The 20,603-nt window shown below is 44.7% G+C and overlaps 1 protein-coding gene across 2 annotated transcripts in view; it reads left to right on the top strand.

Moving 5' to 3' along the window:
- NTN4 (netrin 4) overlaps window positions 1-20,603 on the top strand; it is a 47,449-nt gene that overhangs the window by 9,527 nt on the left and 17,319 nt on the right. For both annotated transcript variants that reach the window (XM_027887447.1, XM_027887448.1), the window contains exon 3: window positions 11,736-12,014. In XM_027887447.1, the coding sequence (XP_027743248.1) occupies window positions 11,736-12,014 (279 nt within the window). The remainder of the gene's footprint in view (window positions 1-11,735; window positions 12,015-20,603) is intronic.

Genomic DNA, 20,603 nt, shown 5'->3' with positions numbered 1-20,603 from the left:
ACTCGCTGACACAAACAGGAGCTAAAGATGATCAGTGACTTTTAAGTCCTGATTTTGGGTTGTAGAAATTTCTGCCGGTTGTTTTGTTTGTTTGTTTGTTTGTTTTTGTTTTTGTTTTTTGTGGGGTTTTTTTTGCCTTTTAGGCCTGAATAATCTTGGTTTTCAAGTTTATCATTGTTGTCCTTAACACATTTTAACTGTGCTGAGATCCTCCAAGGATCTTGTGAATAACAGGAGATTTGAGTTCTGTGACTTGGAGGACTTGGGACTCCACAAAGAACCTGGGAATATGCAAGAATAACCTCAAAACAGCCCAGGATATCAACCCATTAGAGGGTTGATAAAAAAAGCAGGCAGCTTTTTTTAGTTGCCCTGTGCCACTTGTGTCTGCACAAAGGCCCAAACTGACAAGAAGGAAAGAGGGATCCTGCCTGGTGTTCAGCAGTGCTCAGGATGTGCAAGGACGTAGCTGGGAAAGTATGTTTTGACGTCCTATCTCTACACTTGAAGTATACTTTGTAGGAAAAAGACCTTTGTAACAGCATCTTCCTGATGATCCCGTCTTTGGGAAAACATGAATTGTTCACATACAAAGTAGAGTCTGTCCAGCTAGGAGTGACTGAGGTGGTGGCCAAACTCAGTCCAGCTCTGTGTATTATATCAGTACATCCAGCAAGGTATGGAGACCATTATTTCATAAGCACAAGAATAGTGATTTCTAGGGGAAAAGTTAATGAGATTAAGTAAGTGAAGCCAGACTGGGGTCAATTCAATTATGTAGGAGCCTCAGAGTCCCAGGCTGTGACAGCTGGCCGTTCAGCATGAGGTGACTGTGATGGCAGGAGCAGCACACCAGCAGGACACCATCTCACCACCACCCGGCTTGCTGATGGTTGGGGTGAAGTTCATCTCTTGGCTTGGCCCTCAAGCTTTCCTTCCTGGCGAAGAAGCCTGTCTTCCCAAGCACTGTGTGGGGTTACTGCTGGATTGGAAACCTCAAGTTTCCAACAGTGGAGGGGAGGAGCTTCTGCCTTTAAATAATGGGGCAGCAAAAAGTGAATTCAGGGGAAACCTGAGCTTAGTTTTCACCTGTACCCAGAAGGACAGGAGACAGGAGCCATTCTGGGCACATGTGAAGAGGAACCTTTGGTCTCTGGCAAATTTTATCATGGAATATACTTTAGAGCTCGGTCACTGACAAGGCAGAGCAACACAACTGTTGTTTTCTGGACACCAGCACCTGCCTTTTAAGTTTTCCATATGTGGCCTATCAGGCATGATATTGCCAGATCTGTGGACCGGGTTGTGATAAATCCCTCCCCCTCTCCCACAGGCCATCCAGGAGAAGTGACATGTCCCGTTACAAGGCCCTCTGGATGCTCAGCCTCTCTGGAGGACCAGGGAATGTGAAGAGCAAAATGCTTCTCTGATCTACCCCATGATCCTCTGTGTAATTCCCCCATTACAGCTAGCCCATTGGACTGTCTCCTTTTTCTTTCTGGCTTTCCCTGTGCTTTTGGCACTTGGAGGTTGGCCCTCTGCTTGGCCAGCTCCTGAAATGCAGCTGCCTCTGGGATGGAGCATAGCCAGTGTTTAACAGTGCATATCAGCAATCCCCCATTTAGAGCAGCAAGTTTTTAACTGCTTCTGGATCAACCTCCAATTATGGCTAAAACAAATTATTCTTTGGAGAAAGCTTGACCAGTCTATGAAAGGGGGTATATTGTAGGCTGCCAACAGCAGGAGGGAATGGGTCCCAGGGCTCCAGGAGACCCTTTCCAAACTTCTTATGTAGGACGTGAAGAGTGCTGTACCCACATGAAACAAGAGGAGTTTGGGTAGGCAGAATTTAATTCTCTAAATTGGCATCTGGCCTTGTTAGCGGGACTATTGCTTCCCTTGAGAAAAGTGCCACAGGATTTTAACGGTGCCACCGGAGCCTCTCTTCAGGCACTGCACCCCATGGCTTCATTTCACAGTTCATTTTTGGCACGAAGAGAAGACTAGCTCACTTATTCAGCTCCCAGTTCTCTGGCTGGAAAGTAGGGCTGCCATGTTTCTCTTCAGGGTTCCTGGATGCGACTGGTTACATGGGAAGTGTGTAACCTAAAGCAGTGTATTGACAAGTCTCAGAAGTTTTGGTTCCAAAGCTCATTTGAGGTTAATCACCATGCAACAGTGGGTGTCAGTGTGAGATATTTAATCTAACAACTGGATATCCTGCACAAGTGGTGAAGTCCTCAAATTCTCTCTGAGCAACATTTCCAGGAAGAAAATAAGTTCATGTCCAAAACCAAATTTACTAGACACATATGCTATGAGTCTTTTGTCACCAGTCTGTCTGCAGCATCCCTCATTCCAGTGATCAAAATCTATAGCTATGGGTTGAAAGAGGTTTCTTGTGACCTTTCTGACTGTGTGTATTTACATGTAATTCAGACAACTCTTCTTTTACCTAAAATTAAGTGTAGCTCATGGTAACTGGGTGGTTTAAACAGCCAGTCCTACAGGCACAAAGCCTTTTCATTATAAACAAGAGCAATTGAAAAATATTCATGAAACTGTGCTACTCTTAACCTGAAAGAAATCCCCTTGGTCCTTAGTACCGTTGCAGTTACTGAAACACTAACCTGCTGCCTTTCAGGCTTTTGCAGTGATGTGTTGTACTCAGAAGCTTTTAAAGGGGTTATTTTGCATCTCTGGGGAGTGAGCCAGCTTTTCTTACAGTCCTGCCAATGAAGAAGCAAGTCCAGTTCTTTGTCTGGCTCTTTGGAGGTAGCTCCAGGTTTTCTTGGTCTTCCATATGCACAACAGGTACTGCCGTCAGGCCAAGGCTCAGAACATAAATCTTTGTGGGGATGGGGAAAGGAGGGGAATTGCTGGAGGGAAGAGTATTTAAATACCATCTTTCTTGCTGATGGGTCAAAGGACTTCTTCATATTATCCACTGAAGTGTGCTGGTTCATTTTCCTATGCAGGATAGTGCAGCCTTAGAAACGGTGATTCTGAAGATGAGAAAAAAGCAGCAATTGTTTTCCTTGTCAGTGCATAGCCAATGATATGCATCTGGAGGGTTTTGTGAGCCAAGAAACTGAGTGTTCCTATCTGTTTGAGTGAAAGTAGTGGTTAGGCAAAATGAAGCTATGGTGGAATAAATTGCCAATTATTGGAGAAGCACTATTAACCGGAGATGAAGAAATCCAAATGTTTTGAGTTGTAGAGATTTTTTTTCTGATATGAACATTACTTTTGTGGTCACCATGAAGACAGGAATGACCTAGCAGTGTTTCATTTTCATCTAATGAAATTGTGTAGTGGGATGTTGAAGAGAAGCTGAGAAGAAGGCTCTCACTTGATTGATTATTACCAGAGATTTCAAGGATTCTGGTGAAATCCCAAGGCTCTTGACTAGTTTTCCTTGTGCCTTTTCCAGCCCCTCACTGGCCAGCTGCTGCATGTGAGTAGGAGCTCTTCTCATACTGCTTTTCGCTTTTAAGAATGGCAGAAGAATGCTTTGAGTTTCCCAAAAGATAAAAGTTGCCGTGGTATAAATTAATTTGCAAGGGCCAGTTATTTGAAATAGCTCGATTTTCCTCCCAAAGTTTTTGTAAGATTGCATAACTTTTGGGTGGTGGGACGAGATTATTTGCCTGACTGCAGAAAGCTGTAGGCATGGGCCAAATGCTGTCCTTTGTATAGCTCCATGAAACAACCTTGTTAAGGTTGCTGCAGGAGTGCCATTTCTCCAGCATCTCAGGGAGCTCAGGGACTGCTGGTGGGGGGTACACGGTGAGTTTCTGTCATCGTTGCTCGGGGATGTTGGTTGAGTGCTTAACACTGTGGCCTGGAAGACAGACTCTGCTGCTCACTGTGATCTTGTCTCTGATGGTCTCCTCTCCAGAGCAGCAAGGCAGATTTTCCAATTTTTGTTGCTGTTTCATCTCACCCAAGTGATGCTGAAGTGTGCACCGTGGGAGTGAGTGGTCAGACCTCTCCACAAGAAAAAGACAGGCTCTTCTTCCCTGAAGTCCACTTGATCTGACAGGCAGAAAAACAAAGAAGTATATTAGAGGAGCTGGTGGATAATACCTGCCCAGCTTACGCCGATAAACTTCCCACACTATGTGAATAATTTGTAGCATCTACCAAAAATTCTTTTTTCAGCCTACAGTGATTGCAGTGAACACACTGATGTACATAGATGAACACACTGAGCACATAGATGTACACAGGTTTCTCTCCTACAGGCTTGTTGCTTGAAGTGGTAATACATGTTTTGTTAGTAGAATGTACCAGTATTGTGGCTGTGCAGCCTTCTTCACATGGAACAGTGGCCCACCAGGCTTGATTTTATGAAGGAATGGGATTGTTTTCATAAAACTTTTAGGAGCTTAACACCTTTAAGGTACATCTCCAAAAGGTGGTTGAAGTTAGACAGTGGTTTCAAAAGTTTTTGGAGTGGACTGATGGACACACACCTGGATATACGTGCAGTGCAATGACACAAGGCCTATTTCAGTAGGGAGCTAACTTTGCAAGCAAAACACTCCCCTGCAGACACAGCTCTCCCCTCAAGACAGAGTCAACGAGAGAGCCAGGCAGAAATTGACCACACTGATGCAGAAAATCCCTGGAAATTTAAATACTGACTGGGAGGATAAATGCTAGCGTGGAGTTGTACTCTCAGTACTGAAACTGGAAGACAAGAAAACCTACCTGCAGAGTACCATGCATCTGGCAGTCAGGGTACCTGAGCTGCTCCTGCATTAGCAGGGCTGTGGGAGCCCCGTTAAACCAGTCAGCTCCTCTGTCTGAGGCTTCCCACTGTAAAAAAAGGAAAAACAAAAAGTCCTCAAAGGTGTCAGGGCTCCCCATAGGTACCAAATTAGATTAACTGCTGAAGGATTCTTGCTGCATGGCACAGCAAACCTTGGAAATCAAGCTGTCCTCACATGAATAGTAAAACAGTCTCACCTCAGTCCCTCCTGCATATGTGGAGTGAGAAGCTTAATTACTCTGTCCTGGGGAGGCAGGGGGACACAAGCACAGAACAGTCTTAGCTCCAAGGTTCCTCTGCAGCACTGAAGGGTGACTGAGCAGGGGTGTGCAAAAGAGGTGTGAGAACACCCTCTTTGAAGTGGGAGCACCTGACTGGCTCTGGATTTCTGCACATAAATTTACATCCACGCCCATCTGATCAGGCTTTTGTGGTGATGATGAGCTTATTGCTCCTAATGTGGTTTCTTGGGTGGAAGTTGAAAGCAGGTTGACATTATAGACAGCCCCAGCTGGCACACATATTGCATCATTTTTAATATTTTTTTTTGTAAAACATTTCTCCAAACCAGCCTTATTGCTGCCTGTGAGATTTCTATAATGTTTACCAAGAGAATTTACTACCTTTAACTTTTACATCTATTGAGCGGGAAAGCTTAATTGTCCCAGCAAAATTTCTCAACTAAGGTTCTCTGAACAATAGCAGCCAAGGCTAAGACCAGTTACCACTTTTGAGTGGTCTCTATAGGAGAGGTCCTGGGCTGTTGGACAGCCTGGGCTGGTTGTGGAGGGAGACACAGGGGAACAGGGTGCAAGCATGTGGTGGTTGGGAGATGGCAGAGACGTACCATACAGAGGATGTAACATGGATCACCTCAGTTTGCTCTGCAGCTGCAAGTAACAGCCATGGCCTGTGAGCACAAGCAGATGTGAGGTGATGCTGGACACCCAGCTGGAAATCCTGGAGCCAGGACATCAGAGATGGGGGCTCACCTTCACCTCTGCCCCAGCATCAGGCAGGCTGTGCCTAACCTCAGCTGCTTGTTGTGCTCGAGGGAAATTTTTCAGGAGGCAAAGGGTTGAGATCCCGGACGTGCTGGCAGAGCTCCATGACTGCATTTACTGCCTACATTTTCAGAGCCTTGTCCAAGCACTAAATAAATCAGACCTCTTTCAGTGATGTGGAGATTCAACAGGGCCCCATAATGCAGGCCAATTAAGCACACTTATTTAGTGCCTGCATACCAAGAGTCACTGCAGCCTCCTAAAGCAAACCTTAACTTTTCTGTTAAACACTTACCTAGACATCACATGCCGTTTAGTAAGGGGGTGCACATGCCCTATTACTTTTGCCATCTGGAGAAGACAACAAAACTTACATTCTTTTTATTAATTTTATTTTTTCTAATGTTCCTGTCAAATGCATTGAAAGGAATAAAACTACCAGAAAAAAAATCAAATAAAGCATTACTGAATTTATCAAATGCCATGAGCCAATTAAATGAATCACTAATATGGATAGGCCATTATTGTAGGGTACTTACAGATTCATTTTCATGCATCCAGGTCAGACATTACAGGCTAGAGTTCATCAGTTTCTTTTCATTTACAACCAAATGCGGTTATGTTTTTAATGCTTGTTTATTGCTTTTATTTCTACCATATTCCTGTTTATTGACTTGTTCCCGTATGTATATGCTTCTTGAGTTTCCCATCCACTCAGTCTCTGTCATTTATTGACATTGTCATTTCCTGATGCTTTCCTGGCTGAGGCTAGCCTCCCAGTTGGAGGTTGGATGTGACACCTCTGGCCAGGTGCAGGGACCCAGGAAACAGGCACATGCGTGGCAGCTGCCAGTCCCTGTCCACAGCCTCAGTGGCTGGGCCTATTTCTGAAGGTCTGTGAGGAAGAAGCTTTTTGTGGGTCATACATGTCTCTACAATACCGTGGCCATTTGTGTCCCAAAGGGCCCCATTTTGTCACTGTGGACACTTGAGTCCTGGCAAAGATCTGGGCCCTTACAGCTGCATCCGGCGGAGGCTGCAGCAGTCTGAGATGGGCCCATGACTCATCAAAAAACCTTTGCTCCTGGCAAATCTTTCATTGGTTTTGTTGACTTCCTCAGGCAGCTTTGGCTTCGGAGCCTATTTTGTTGCTGTCAGAATCATTCATTAGCATTTTCCGTCCCACTGTGGAGATATATATAAAGATGTTCTTTCATTGCCTCGCAAGTAAACATAGTAGGGTACTTCTTGCAAAGGGACTTTATGTATTTATATATCAAGGTCACTGTGGTGCACGCGGTTACTTGAGTGCAATCTGTTCATGGCTGCTGTTTTATTTATATACAGGGCTACATTGTTGCATCTGCAGAATGGCAAGAAGCTCGGGCTTCTTCTGCCACTCAAACTTGTGAAGTAATCAACAGAGCAAGAGTTGCTCACAACAGCCCATAAGGAAATTGAAACGCTGTGGAAATTTAATAGAGGGTGTCTCTGTAATGATGTGCCCAAACTCCAGACAGCTGCAGTGGTCTGGCTGAAGAGCAGAATATTTTTACTCCATGGCATTTGCAAGGCACTGTAGGACAGCATATCCACTTCTGCTCCCCTGGGAGTGAAGTGGGCTTCCCCTAGGAGTGGAGTGGGCTCCCTCCTGCTGCCACCAGCCATCACACCAAGAGGGTCAGGTGAACCATACCCTCTTGAGGCATAGCAGTGGCATTCCTCAGTCAGTGATTGCAGACTACAGTTCCTATTTGGCTGTGTAGAGAGACCACCACTACACCAAAAAAACCCTGTGCAATTTGTAAATCACTCCTCTATTGATGTTACTTCATGCAGACATTGCATTTATAGGACGTGCCATCCAACAGCATCATTCTGTGTGATGTGGGAGGAACATTACCCCAAATAGTAGAAAATTTGTTTTAAAGACAGTGGTTCTTTTTGTTTGCCTCCTGGTTTGTTACATTTGTGCTCAGATGTGAGATATTGCCAGATAATTTTAAATGGAAGCTGAGATAAAAATTCAATTCCTGGTACTGTGTTTAAGAAGAATCCCAAATATCATAAAATTTATAATGAGCTAGCAACACTGGGAATGAAAATGACTTTCAGATAGGATATAATATGGCATGTAAAGTATAGAAGTGCTGTGGAGTTTCAGTGTATTACTTCTGATTTGTTTTACAAAATATAATTTTTTTTTTAATTAGTGCATACATTTCAGAACTGCTGATATACAGATCCAGGCTTCACAGTCCTTGCTGTCCTATATAGTACTGACTACTTTGTAAGTCACATTGCCTACCTAATGTTGTAGTGATGGGTTTTGACATTTTGTTGGCAAGCCTCATAGACAGAGGCAGATTTGAGTGGGAAAGTCAGGTCACCATGGGGTGCTTCCTGTTGAGGCTTGCTGCATGCCATCGCTCCACCACCAAGGGTTGTGTTCCCCTGTGCATGGCGGAGCTATGTCCTGGCAAAAAACAAGCAATAACTTCTCCAGGGGGCAAGAGGGAACTAAAAAGTTGACATGACATGTCCCCACACCAGCCAAGACCACAACTGTGGTGACAGAGCCACTGAGGAGCTGAACCTGGCACACCTGTGTGGTGTTAGCAGGATAAACCAGGAGGGCTTTGGGAAGCTGTTGAAAAGAGGAATGGCTGTGGCTTAGATACCTCATCATGAGTGTCCCAGAGCAGCTGGAGAACACTGGCCCAACAGAATTGTAGATGGGCAGTGGGACCGAAGTCCTACGCAGTGGCACCACAAAGATGCATCGTCAGATGCACGTACGTGTTGGCAAAGTGTTCTTTTCAAATCGTTCTTAACACGCTTCCCCTGCACCGTTAAAACTAAACAATAATTTTGGTTGAGGTGGCCTCTGACTGTGGTACCTGGGAGAACCAGAGGTTTGAAAACCCAGTCAGGTCTGCTGTGCAAACCATGGCTCACTCACAGAGAGGATACCATAGCCTTGTGCCTAACCTGTTCTTGGGAAAATTGCACAGAAAAGCCCAAGAAGAGGTAAAAGCAGGAAATTTGGCACTGCCCTTGTGTCTACCTGGATCTGAGGTGCTGGACAGCACAGGGGTTCAAACCTGTAACAGCTGTATGAGAGCAGTGTAGCCCCAGCGATGTGCTAACTCCTGAGATGGGCTGGGAAAAATTAGTGATGTAAATGACAGAACAGGGAAATCCTGCTGGGAAACACGTCCTTGACCTTATTATGCAGTGTCTGGGGGCTTGTAGAATTCCAGCTTAATCTGCTGGATCAGAGCAGAGCATTGCTATTTGTATGGTGTCCTACATGTTATAATGACCAGTTTGTATTTTATTAAAGCAGAGCTTCTAGTGTCTGGGACAGAGGGATGATGATGTTTTACTGTCTTGGCAGCAGTGACACCAGACTTACCCCCTTAGGTTACACTGCTGCAGGGTGCAGCGTGGCTCCGAAGCCGGGGCCGGGGCTGCTGGGCACAGCTGGAGCAGCACAAGACAGCCACAGGAAAGTGGCTGAGAGCCCGCAGCCCTTGGGAATTACAGATAGGGCTCATGTTTAGCATCACTGTTTTCATGTAGCCATAAAAAGAAATGTTTGTAGCATTTTAGGGTCTTGGATGGAATACTGGCTCCATTGAAATCAGCAGCATAACTCCCCCTGAATTCCACACAGACAAGATTTAACTCTCTCAGTGCAGAGGCACTAGGGGTTATTGATTTCCGTGCTGTGATTGTCTTTGCTAGAACCACAAGCATCAGTCACATGCGTTAAACAGGGATAGATAAACAAGGAAAACCGAAAACATAGAGGAAAGTCTACGGCTCTGTCTAGCATAAATTGTTCTTATTTGTGTATTTCCTTCCCTGCTTTCATCTGAACAAGGACAAACAAAGAACTGTCTGAGATGCAATTTATGTAATAACAAGAAACTCAAAATGCTAGTTTTTACTGAAAATTCTTGACCTCTCATTTTCTGTCATCTTCACTAAAAGGAAGTCAATGTCACCAGTTTGGATGTATCCCAAGGAATTTTCTTTCCATATCTGAAAGCATCGTGTGTTCACAAAGCCAGTAACAAGTAAATGTGATCAGAATGATTTAAATTTGGGTAAATAAGAAGCCTTAGGAAGAGGTGCGGGACTTGATAGTTGGGTTTGTTTGTGTTTCTATTCATATCTGCTTTATATTTTTATTTCAGGAAAGCAGAAAAAACTCTGTGTATTCCTGAAAGAGAGGGGAAACAAAAAAAACCTTTTGAAGTGTGTTACTGTTTATTAATACCCCTCATCAGACTCAACACTTCTGCACAAGGAACATGCTGCTCACCAGCCTTGGCCTCTGACCACCTCTCCTGGTTAACCTTCTCCCATATCTGAGTCTTTCTGGCAGAAGATGCTCAAATACCTTTGGGAGGGAGGGTTTGCAGGATGGCAGCGCAGAGCTGCCGCTGTGATGTATTTGCCAGCATGTGACACCCAGCTCCAGCACGCCTGAGCCCCGCTGTCACCGCCATGCTGGTCGCAGCTGTACTTGGCAGGCTGACGGGGCACGCAAAAGCATGCTGCCACCATTTAGCTCCAAAACAAGGGCTAAATCTCCTTCCAGGCTGAGACAAAGCTTCCTCCGGTTGGATTCTGGCAGCTCTGGAGAAAAGCCAGGTCCTGGCCAGGAGCGGTGCCAGCAGTGGTGGCGCTGACGGAGGCAGCAGCCGGTAGGCAAAGCGTGCGGGCAGGCCAGCTGGCAGCACTGTGGTCATTATTTTCAGGATCTGTGAATCCTGGTCAAATAAAATAGAAGCCTTCATCAGCTGAAGCATATCAGCCATTTCTTTTGAGAGGAGTGGATTTAGAGATAGGAGGCTGTGATCCCTGACACCAATAGCGGCAGGTTCATGCTCTGCCTCTCATCAGGCAAGAAATGATGGTCACCCTTTGCTGCCACACACCTCCTTGCTGTCTGTAAGATGCTGGCTGACATTTTGGGTGGCGTTGGTGGTTATCAACAGGGCAGCAGGGTAGTTTGAGGGGGTTTTAAGTCACTGCTGGGAGTGGTGCATTGAGTCATTAGGCTCCATCACACCCTCAAACCCTCAAGTGACTTGATTGAATGTTGTTTATCAATACTGTAGTTCATCAAGCCTTCTGTGGCTGTTCAGTGAAGAGCTATTTAACTAATCTGAAAGTGTCACTGTAAGTTAAATGTACCAGTAACTAATTGCATGTGTCATAAATGTGTTGGTTTATGTCAATCGTAGTCATATGAAGTATATACTGTTTCTGATTTCTCACTGTAGGCAGCTAGACTAACAACTTTAAAATAAACCTTTTCAAGAAAATTGGTTACTTTTGTCTAGTGCTCTCAATTTTCATCTTGAGCCAATATTTACCTATTCAATCAGAGTGAAGTTAAAGAATGACTGATAAGTATTTGTTTAAACTTTGGAAGCCCCCCAATTTTCTTTCTTTCTTATCTCAGTTTTCTCGACTATCGGCTTGCTGTCACTAATTGCCATACCTAATCACTTTTCCACTAGGAAGTAGCCTGGGACTGATAGGAACCAAATATTTGGAAATCTGAGCTTTATTTGTTAAAAAATACACCCATTCTGTGGAAGGGAGTGTTAACATAGCGTAACCCACCTGAGCATCACCTGCAGGACAGCTGGTCCCTGTGCTGGGCCATACCACGTAGCAGTGGCAGTGGCACCCATTAAAGTTAATGGTGAAATGTAACTGCACACCCATGGGGTCCATACTTATTGTGGAGAGGGACATATGGGATCACCTGGTGCATACTGGGCTGGAGGTGGATTTGCTGCTCCCACTGCTTGTGGAGGGGGAAGAGCATCATGAGGACCTGGTGCATGTTCCCAGAGGAACTCCATGGCACACCATGGGGCTGGCTGACAACCTCATTTCTGCTTCACCTGCTGTGTTTCTCTGCCCAGGTGATATTCCGAGCCCTGTCACCGCCCTATGCCGCAGAGGACCCTTACAGTGCGGAAGCCCAGGCGCAGCTGAAGATCACCAACCTGCGAGTGCGGCTGCTGGAGCGACAGGGCTGCCCCTGCCTCCCGGCCCCCCAGTCCCCACAGCCCACGCCATCCCTGCACTTTGCCATCTATGACTTCATCGTGAAGGGCAGCTGCTTCTGCAATGGCCACGCCGACCACTGCATTCCCGTTGCTGGATTCAAGCCCGTCAAGGCAGCTGGTGTTTTCCATGTGGTATGTGCATGCACCCAACAATGTCTGAACTGCAGCAAAGCAGAGTTTTAAAAATAGTAAGGGATGGTATAGGTCCAAGTATGAGGTATTTGACATGAGGTGCCCTGAATTCCAAGCACAATGGGCAGAAACGATCTTTACAAAGGAGGTGATCTCCATGTGAGGCTGAAGCACTGGACTTCCTTTGTGCCTTGGTGTGGGACTCTCGTGCTTCAAAGGTGCTCCATACCTGGAGTATTGTGTTCAGTTCTGGGCCCCTCAGTTCAGGAAGGATATTGAGGTGCTGGAGCGGGTCCAGAGAAGAGCAGCAAGGCTGGTGAAGGGACTTGAGCACAAGTCCTATGAGGAGATGCTGAGGGAGCTGGGGTTGTTTAGCCTGGAGAAGAGGAGGCTCAGGGGTGACCTCATCACTCTCTACAACTACCTGAGAGGAGGTTGTAGCCAGGTGGGGGTCGGTCTCTTCTCTCAGGCAATTAGCAATAGGACAAGAGGGCACAATCTTAAGCTGTGCCAAGGGAGGTTTAGGTTGAATATTAGAAGTTTTTTACAGAGAGAGTGATCAGGCATTGGAATGGCCTGCTCAGAGAGGTGGTGGATTGACCATCCCTGGAGGTTTTTAAGATGAGACTGGATGTGGCACTGAGTGCCATGATCTAGTAATCACAGTGGGGTTGGATCAAGGGTTGGACTTGATGATCTCGGAGGTCTCTTCCAACCCAGTTAATTCTATGATTCTATGATTCAGTAATTTATTTATTTTAGGTAGATCCTTAAAAAAATTAAATTGCTGATTCACATCTTCCCCCAAATGCTAGCTTGCAAGAACACAATATCTAAACGATAATAAATGCAGGGCATTTTGATAACAAAGTAGGAGGAGAGCTTCTCTGAAGGTACTAGGCATCACATGACTGCCATTGCTTCTGGAGGATCCTCAGATATTGGATTGGGTCCCGAACCAAGGGGACAGCGAGCTGGGTTTTGACTCTCACTCTCAGGCATTTTATTGCACTTTGCAATACCTTTCTCTGGATGAAAACCCTGTGCTCTGGTTTCAAGGGGACTTCATCGCAAGAACTCTGAGCTCAAATCCCTTGGGACCCATCAAGACCTAAACCCCAGTCCCCCCATGATCCAAGGAAGCAAGAGCCCCTAACCCACTGGGGAGGTGATGGGCACAGCAGCAGCTGCCATATGCCTGTGGCATGGCATGCCTGCATCCAGCCAGTCCAGGGACACTTGCTGCCCCCAGCACATCTTATCCTTTTTGCCCATCCATACTGGTTCAGAAAACCCTGGATTTGCTGGCAGAAGAGTGGTAAAGCTGGGTCAGCCAAATATATTGTGCTGAATAACGTTAGAAAGGGAACAGATCATTAAAAAAAAAAAAAAAAAAAAAAAAAAAAAAAAAAAAAAAAAAAAAAAAAAAAAAAAAAAAAAAAAAAAAAAAAAGGCAGTTACTCAAGGTAGGGAGTCCAGCTCTTCAGGGAACTCTCAATCTCTCTTTTCACTTAAATTACAATCTCAGACATGGAGCAGAGAGCATGTTTCCCTTCTAATAGTGCTAGTCTTGCAACACCTTGAAAATACACCAGTTTGAAAGCATTCAGCACTGTGCTCATGATTATTTTGGTGGGATACAATTGCACAGGAGAGTGCCCTGGAGCACCAGTGAGAGTTGTAACAGAGTCTCCAACCAAATAGGCTTCCGGTATGGCTATAGTGTATGGAAAGGAGAGTGTGCAGGTAACAGGCAGTGCTGTGGGAAGGAAGCAAGTGCCAAAATCGCGCTGAAAAACAAAGCAAAAAATAGCAACAAGCCCCTGCACTGGCCCCGAGGGGGAAATTCAACTCTGATTATAAATATTTATGTGGCAGGAGTCCCAAAGGTGACGTTTCTACAGTGAGGCTGACTCATTTTACTATGTCATACAGCTTATTCTGCATGTCCCATGAGATATGTGTTAGTGTAGGGGTGACATAGCCCCATGGTTTGCAGGGAGGGTGAAGGAGTGGCAAGAGGTTTCCTCTACCAATACCACCTCTTCCATCATAGGACTGAGCTAGTTTTGGCTGAGCCTGGTCTGTGCCAGGCTCCTGCTTGGAACAAGGCTGCTGTTATTTGGGGACTGCAGTGGCAACCCACTCGTGCATACCATCCTGGGGGTTGCCAGTGCATTGCTTCAAGACTGGAAGAGAAGATTATTTTCAAGATAATAGGAAGACATGAGTGTGAATGAACAGAAAAGGGATGAAAGATTCTGATCTCCATGCTGTTTAGCTGGGAGAAGTCAGAAAACTACTGACTTAGGATTTCAGAGAGGGAGCATTTTTGTACATTTCACCTGAGAAACTCAGGGAAAATATAATTCTGAAGCATTATGGTCAGTCATTCAAGAGAGAGATGGGGACTTCAGTCTAGTCTTTATGTAACTTTATGTTTCCATCTGGGGTTTTAGCAGAACCTTCACTATAAAACCAAGGAAAACAAAACTGGGAAGCACATTGTTATTTCACCATATGATTATAAAATCTGGTTCTGTTCTTATGCTTGTTTAGACCAGAGCACTCCTGAAGAATAAGTTAGAGAGTTAACATCAACATTTAAGCAAGTTTAAAATCCTTTAAAAAAGCCCCCTTCTTTTCAAAAAAATGTATGTGTAAGTTTTCTTAACCCTCTACTTGGTCTCAGTGTACAGGTAAAATCCTAACTTCCAAGCATTCACTGTGAGGTTATTTCACATTATCCCCAACAACAACAAAAAAAATAGCCAAGGACTGATAAAAAAAGAGATTTGTTTCTGTGCCGTCACCACCATCCAGCTGCAAAACTCTCTGTGCTGTTCCCCTCTTGCTGGCAATTCCCCTGCCCACCCTTTCTCCTAAAAGAGAATGGAATTTATGTGGGAAAGCTCCAGTTTTGTTTGAGAATCGGGAATGCCATGTCAGCCTTTTGGTGAATTCTGCTCTAAATACAGGTGGGACTTCTGCTCTAGGGGAGGGTATATCTCCATGAGCTCCCTAGGAAGACTACAGAGAAACCTTGGTTGCCTTCCAAGAATGGTGAGGGCTGCCCCTCATGGGTAGTATAATCCTGACTGTCCCTTGTTGTACACCTGTGTGCCACAGACAGCTGTCAGGTTGATACAGATACACTTTCTCTCTTTCCTACTCCTCCCAAACTTGTTCGAAGGGTCACTACCCAAATCTCATCAGCAACAGCCCAGCGCATACCCAGGAAAAAATGTGCATGGACGAACAGACCTCATACCACTATCAACTGATGACTTCATTATATCATTGATAATTCACTGTTATTAACTATGCAATGTTTCCCACTCTGTCCTTCCTTTCCCCTCATCCATTACCTCTAGTGAAATGCTGTCTGTGCATCTTTCACCTGCATTGAACAGAATGAGAACAAATGAAGCCATCCAGTTTTCTTCATCCTCTTGTTCTCTCTTTTCCTCTATAACATGATACAGCAGCTATCTTTGCTCGGAAGAGAGGAAGTGGGGAACTAGAACTTAGTGATGAAGAATCTTCAGTGGACCTAAAACATGTGCCCAAAGCATGGTTTGGTGTGGTGCTGCTGCCATGCCGGAACAGCACTGCTGCAAGAAGCTTATATGCTTCTTTAGTAGTCCAAGGTGCTGTGTCAGTGTAAGTCAGGGACTTTTCCAGGAACCGTGCTTTATTTTCTAGACTGAACAGAGAGACCCATTTGGAACCTGATCCGTAAAATACATCTGAATTTGATTTCTGGCAGCTACCCTAACAGTTAGGCACCAAATCCCAGATATGCTTCACTTCATGTTAGGTATGCATTTGATGTACCCAAGTTAGCCAGCTGATCGCCCCAGGCCCCTTCTATAGTTTTGAAGGGGTGGGATGCTAAAGTATGGTTGGGATCCTGGGTGGACTGTGTACTGTGCTAAAACACTTCTATGTAGTCAGGCAGAGTGAATATTTCTCCCCCTTCCTGTGTGGCAGCCCAGTGGCTGTTATAAATTGTTATCGTGCTACTGACATCAAAAGATGCTCAAGGTCTTCTACAGCAACACTGACAGAAGCCTATTGTACAAGGAATTAAAAAAAAAACACCAGACAGCCCCTACACCCTGGACAACAAGCTTTGCATTCTTTCACAAGAACGAGGTAGGATATGAGAATTTTCTCATGCATAAATTTGGTTGTCTGGTGCTTTGGGAAAAGAACACCTCCCCACGTGCTGACAGCAGCCAGTAGGCATTGGTTCTAAAACTGGCACAGTGGTTCGAACGCAACACAGTTTAAAAGCAGTGTGAATGCTGTCATTTCTCCTTAGGCTGATATCATGCCCATTTTCCAAGAAAGTAAAAAAAAAAAAAAAATACAGTTTTAGCAGTTCCAACAAAGAAATTCTCTCAAAAGCTGTTGCCCCTCCCAGCTGTTTAGCCTATTTACGCTATCAGGTCTTTGGCTGATTTTCTTTTAGTGTGCATTTGTGTTGGACTCTATACAGTGAGTGAGTTCCTGCAATATAAATCAATTCATAACAGGATATTGAAAGCATTTTCCCCCCAGTGCAGCATTTCTTTGTCACTGCCCAACATTTTGGAACGTGATAAATACAGGCGAAAGTATTTTATAGGATTTGACTAAGGACAAAAACCTATATATTTGCAATCTGAAAGGAAGCGCTGGAAGGTTATAATTCGGCAACAAAAGGCTCTGGAAGGAAGCATGCCCTAGCAACTGTCTTTGTATAGAGAAATCAGACACTCGTTTATCTTACAGAAGGCAACTTTTGTAGCACTGTTTGCATTGTGCCCTCTAATGACTGACACTGTGACGGGGCTGTCAAGCTAAGAAGGGGAACAGTGTGAAAGTGAACTGGGATATAAAGACCCCATGACAGAATGAAAAATGGTATAAGAAGGCTTTGCCGCTCAAATGAGTCAAGAGCTGTGTGAATGCTTGAAGGGATGAGACATACTGGGAATTGTGTTTGTGTACTTAGCAATGCTCCATAATGACCCTGGTGGGTACGCCTTACAGTTAACTGTAGGTTGAGGTGAATGAAAAGGGAGGAAAAAATGTTCTCTTTTCCCTGTCAATACATAGGGATCACATTCTGCTTTCAGAAGGGTGCTGAGATGCTGGAGAAATCCTGAAGGCCAGGTACATCATTTTCCCACTCTACCTTGGGTCCCAGAAGAGCTGCTGGGCTGGTTTCTCAGCCCTGTCTCCCAGCTGCTCTGTGGCATGACAGGGTGTTTACACGGCAGAGCAGTCTTGCAACTGGCCCTCCTACAGCTCTTATAGGCATTAATTTTACTTGCTGTAGACAGACTGTTGGCTGTTTTTCATCTGCCACCACTTCTCATTTCCTTGTATTATCCCTTCTTGTCCTGTCTTTCTCCTATTTCCATCTATCAGAGTATTTCTTTATAACTAAAAGAAATAATCTCTGCTTATGGGCTGCAAGAAAGGATTTACTAATTTTCACCTTCTTTTGTTGCTTCCAACACATAAAAATGTTTCTGTCATGCTGGAATTATGTAAAAGAAAAAATGTATTTTCTTCAGTGGGATAAAGCTAGGATGGAGAGATAATTTTTTTAAAGCAGAGCTGTTTTGGAGGGTTAATCATTATAACACTATTGTAAGATAATAAATACATCAGCCCGAGGTACGGTTTTTGGAAGCACCTGGGTCCAACTTTCATTAAACTTCTGTGAAGAAGGTACTAACTAAATGGTTGCACTGAAAAACAAGCTGTTAAAGACCCTGTTTCCTTCCCCTCGCTGGTTTGACTGCCCATTTAGCTGTTCAGCTTGTTCATTAGTAGGTCTGCACCCCATGCTCTGCCTGGCCGAGAGGGGTTGGGACCACTGTGAGACCTGGGGGGACCCTGGGGAGGCAAAGTTTTCTCAGTGTCTAGACTATTTAAGTAACACCACTTTAAAGGCACAGTACCATTGGAATTGGGAACCCTACTGCCTTTTCCAAAGCTTACTCCCAAAGACTGAAGTAGCTGCATCTGATACAGAAGCAGGATCAGTTGGCCCATTGCATCCAGTGCCTCTGCATGTGTTCACCCAAAAATGAATCCCACTGAGATGGGAGCAGTGAGCAGGGGTGCACAGGTTTGCAAAGAGTGCATGGCAGGCTGGGCTACTGAACAGCCCATGCTGGGCCATGCTGAGGTGAGCAGAGGGGGTGCAGGATCCACAGTGGGATCTGTGCTTGGGAGGGAGCAGCCAAAGAAGGCACTGACACATCTGGTTGTGATAAACCCTGAGGAAAAGAAACTGCAAAGGAACACCCTTTTGATAAGGACTGGTAACACATGGTTCTTCCTGACCCAGTTGCAACAACATCCATCGAGTCAGCTGGGGAGCCCAAGCCTTCGGGCCTTTACAGAGATGTGACAATCATGCTATTCACGTATTTTTTTAAGCTTCTCAGACAGAGCATTTGTTTCCTTCCACCGAGGTGCATTACAGCTTTACAAGCAATCAATACCAGGAGCATCACGCTATGCTCTGCTGCTATCTAAACACCAGCTGGCTTGATTTGCATCATCTCCAAATTGGCTCTTTTGCAGCTCTCCTTGCCACAGCATCTGAGACCCCACAAGCCTTCCATTGCTGCAACAGTTTTTAAATTTTATAAAACCTTTTTCTTTAGAGTTCACATACAGATTAATATTAATATTAATATGTTGATGTTGGTGCATAGCTATTCAGTGGCTTACATATTAGCTCTGCCTGCCAAATTCATGGTGGCACAGCAAGTTCTTGGGATACCCATCCTCTTCTGTTTTATTTTCACCCACCTCCCTTTATTCCAGCAATGTGGCATGCTCTATTATACAGCACTTGGGCTTTCAGAAAATGCGGGCTCTGACTCTTCGGAACTGTAAATGCTCCTCGGCAGGGAATTTTGCCTCTCTCTGTGCTGGTGTCTTGGGATGCTTAATCTTTTGAGAGTTTCTTAAATGCTCTGAGTTTCAGATGAGTTTTTGGATTATTAATGCTGAGCAGCCTCCAGCTGATTGATTGGGTCCCACTGATTCTTTGTATGGCTTTGGCAAGGAGGAAGCTGAATTTGGGGGGTGAGGCTACGGGCTGTGGGCACGGGCAGGGGGAGACAGTAATCCCAAGTGTCCCAGTGTCTGAGAGATACACCTGATTGCAATTCTTCTCCCTTGTCCTTCTCACTTTGGCATCATGATTTTCAAAGCGCCAAGGGACCATCTGGTTCTGGCCGTGGCACCCTCCGACTCACTCAGGTCAACTTCCCTTCCTGTTCACATATGTCCTGGGTCTGATGGGTCCCTCTATCCTAACAGCTGGGACAGTCCTGCGAGGAAGGATTTCTGAAGGGTTTCTCTGCCACATATGGGGTTCTAGTACAACCTGTTTAGCCCTAACTATTCAATGGCCAAAGGGCTTGCAGGAAACTCCTGCCAAAAGTGGCATCAAAGAGTTAGAACTCCATCAAAACCACCAGATGATCTTATGACCAATATAGGTTTAGCAATTTTCTGTTTCCATGCAGGAATTTTCTGTTTCTATGCTTTTAAATGTGCATGAACCTCATGCATGTTACATGATGTTACATACATGTAACATGATGTTACACCTTGTAACATCAGTCTGTGTGTAGACCTTGCCTAAAAAATACGAGAGAGAAATTTATCGAAGAGTTGTAATTTAAGAAAGTGAGGCATCTGAGAGTTTGAAGAACATTTTGTAGGTGGTAGCAAAAATGAAAATATGAAAACACAAGACACACTTTGACAACTAAATATTCCCTCCACAAATCTGTTGTTTCTTTTCTTTCTTTTATTTCTCATTCTTTTCAAAAGTTAGCACACTTTTAAGCATATATCAATACAATAAACCAGACAGACCAACTAGTATCTGCGGTGAGACCAATGGATACCTGCAATAAGGCCAAATAACACAGAAAACAATGTATTTTCACTTTAGTTTAGATTCTTGTGCATTCTGATTTCATCTGTACCTATCCATTGCTTGCACAGCCCAGTTGTTGTTCTATATTTTCCTTTGATGATCTAGACATTTTAATAAGGCTGGAATGGATTGCTTAGAAAGCTCTTGAAAGGTTTTGCTATTTTCGTTGCTGCTGAAGAGTCTTTGAAGGACTTTCAAGGTCAGTTTTGAAATTTTGTCTGTACACAGGGGTTACATCTGACCCCTGTGAGATACCAGCTAAAATCTATTCATTAAAAGTGAATAAATCAGAAAGTCATCATCAGGCAGGTGTGTGTGTGGTGTGTGCCAATGTAACAAGCAGGAGCTGTTTACAACATGTTCAAGATCCTCTTCTGTTTTGTTTACTGTTCAGGTTTTTCACAGGAACCTTTTTTGTGGCAGTCCCGGCAGCAAGTCATGCAGTTAGGAACAGCACGCTTATAAAACCGCAAGTTAAATAGTGTGGAAGGCAGAGTTTTCCAGTAGCAGTTAAAGCCATGCCCCAGCTCCAGGCTGGATCACCAGGCACCCCAACTGCCCTCTGTTCCTCTCTATGCCAAAAGCAGACGGCAGCTGGTGTAGCTCCATTGGTTTTATGGCCA

Source organism: Empidonax traillii, unplaced genomic scaffold (assembly GCF_003031625.1).
Source record: "Empidonax traillii isolate 1590-97213 ecotype Southwest subspecies unplaced genomic scaffold, ASM303162v1 scaffold210:size766637, whole genome shotgun sequence".
Lineage (NCBI taxonomy): Eukaryota > Metazoa > Chordata > Aves > Passeriformes > Tyrannidae > Empidonax > Empidonax traillii.
The sequence above is the reverse complement of the archived record's forward strand: the minus strand, read 5'-3'. Positions and strand labels throughout refer to the sequence as shown.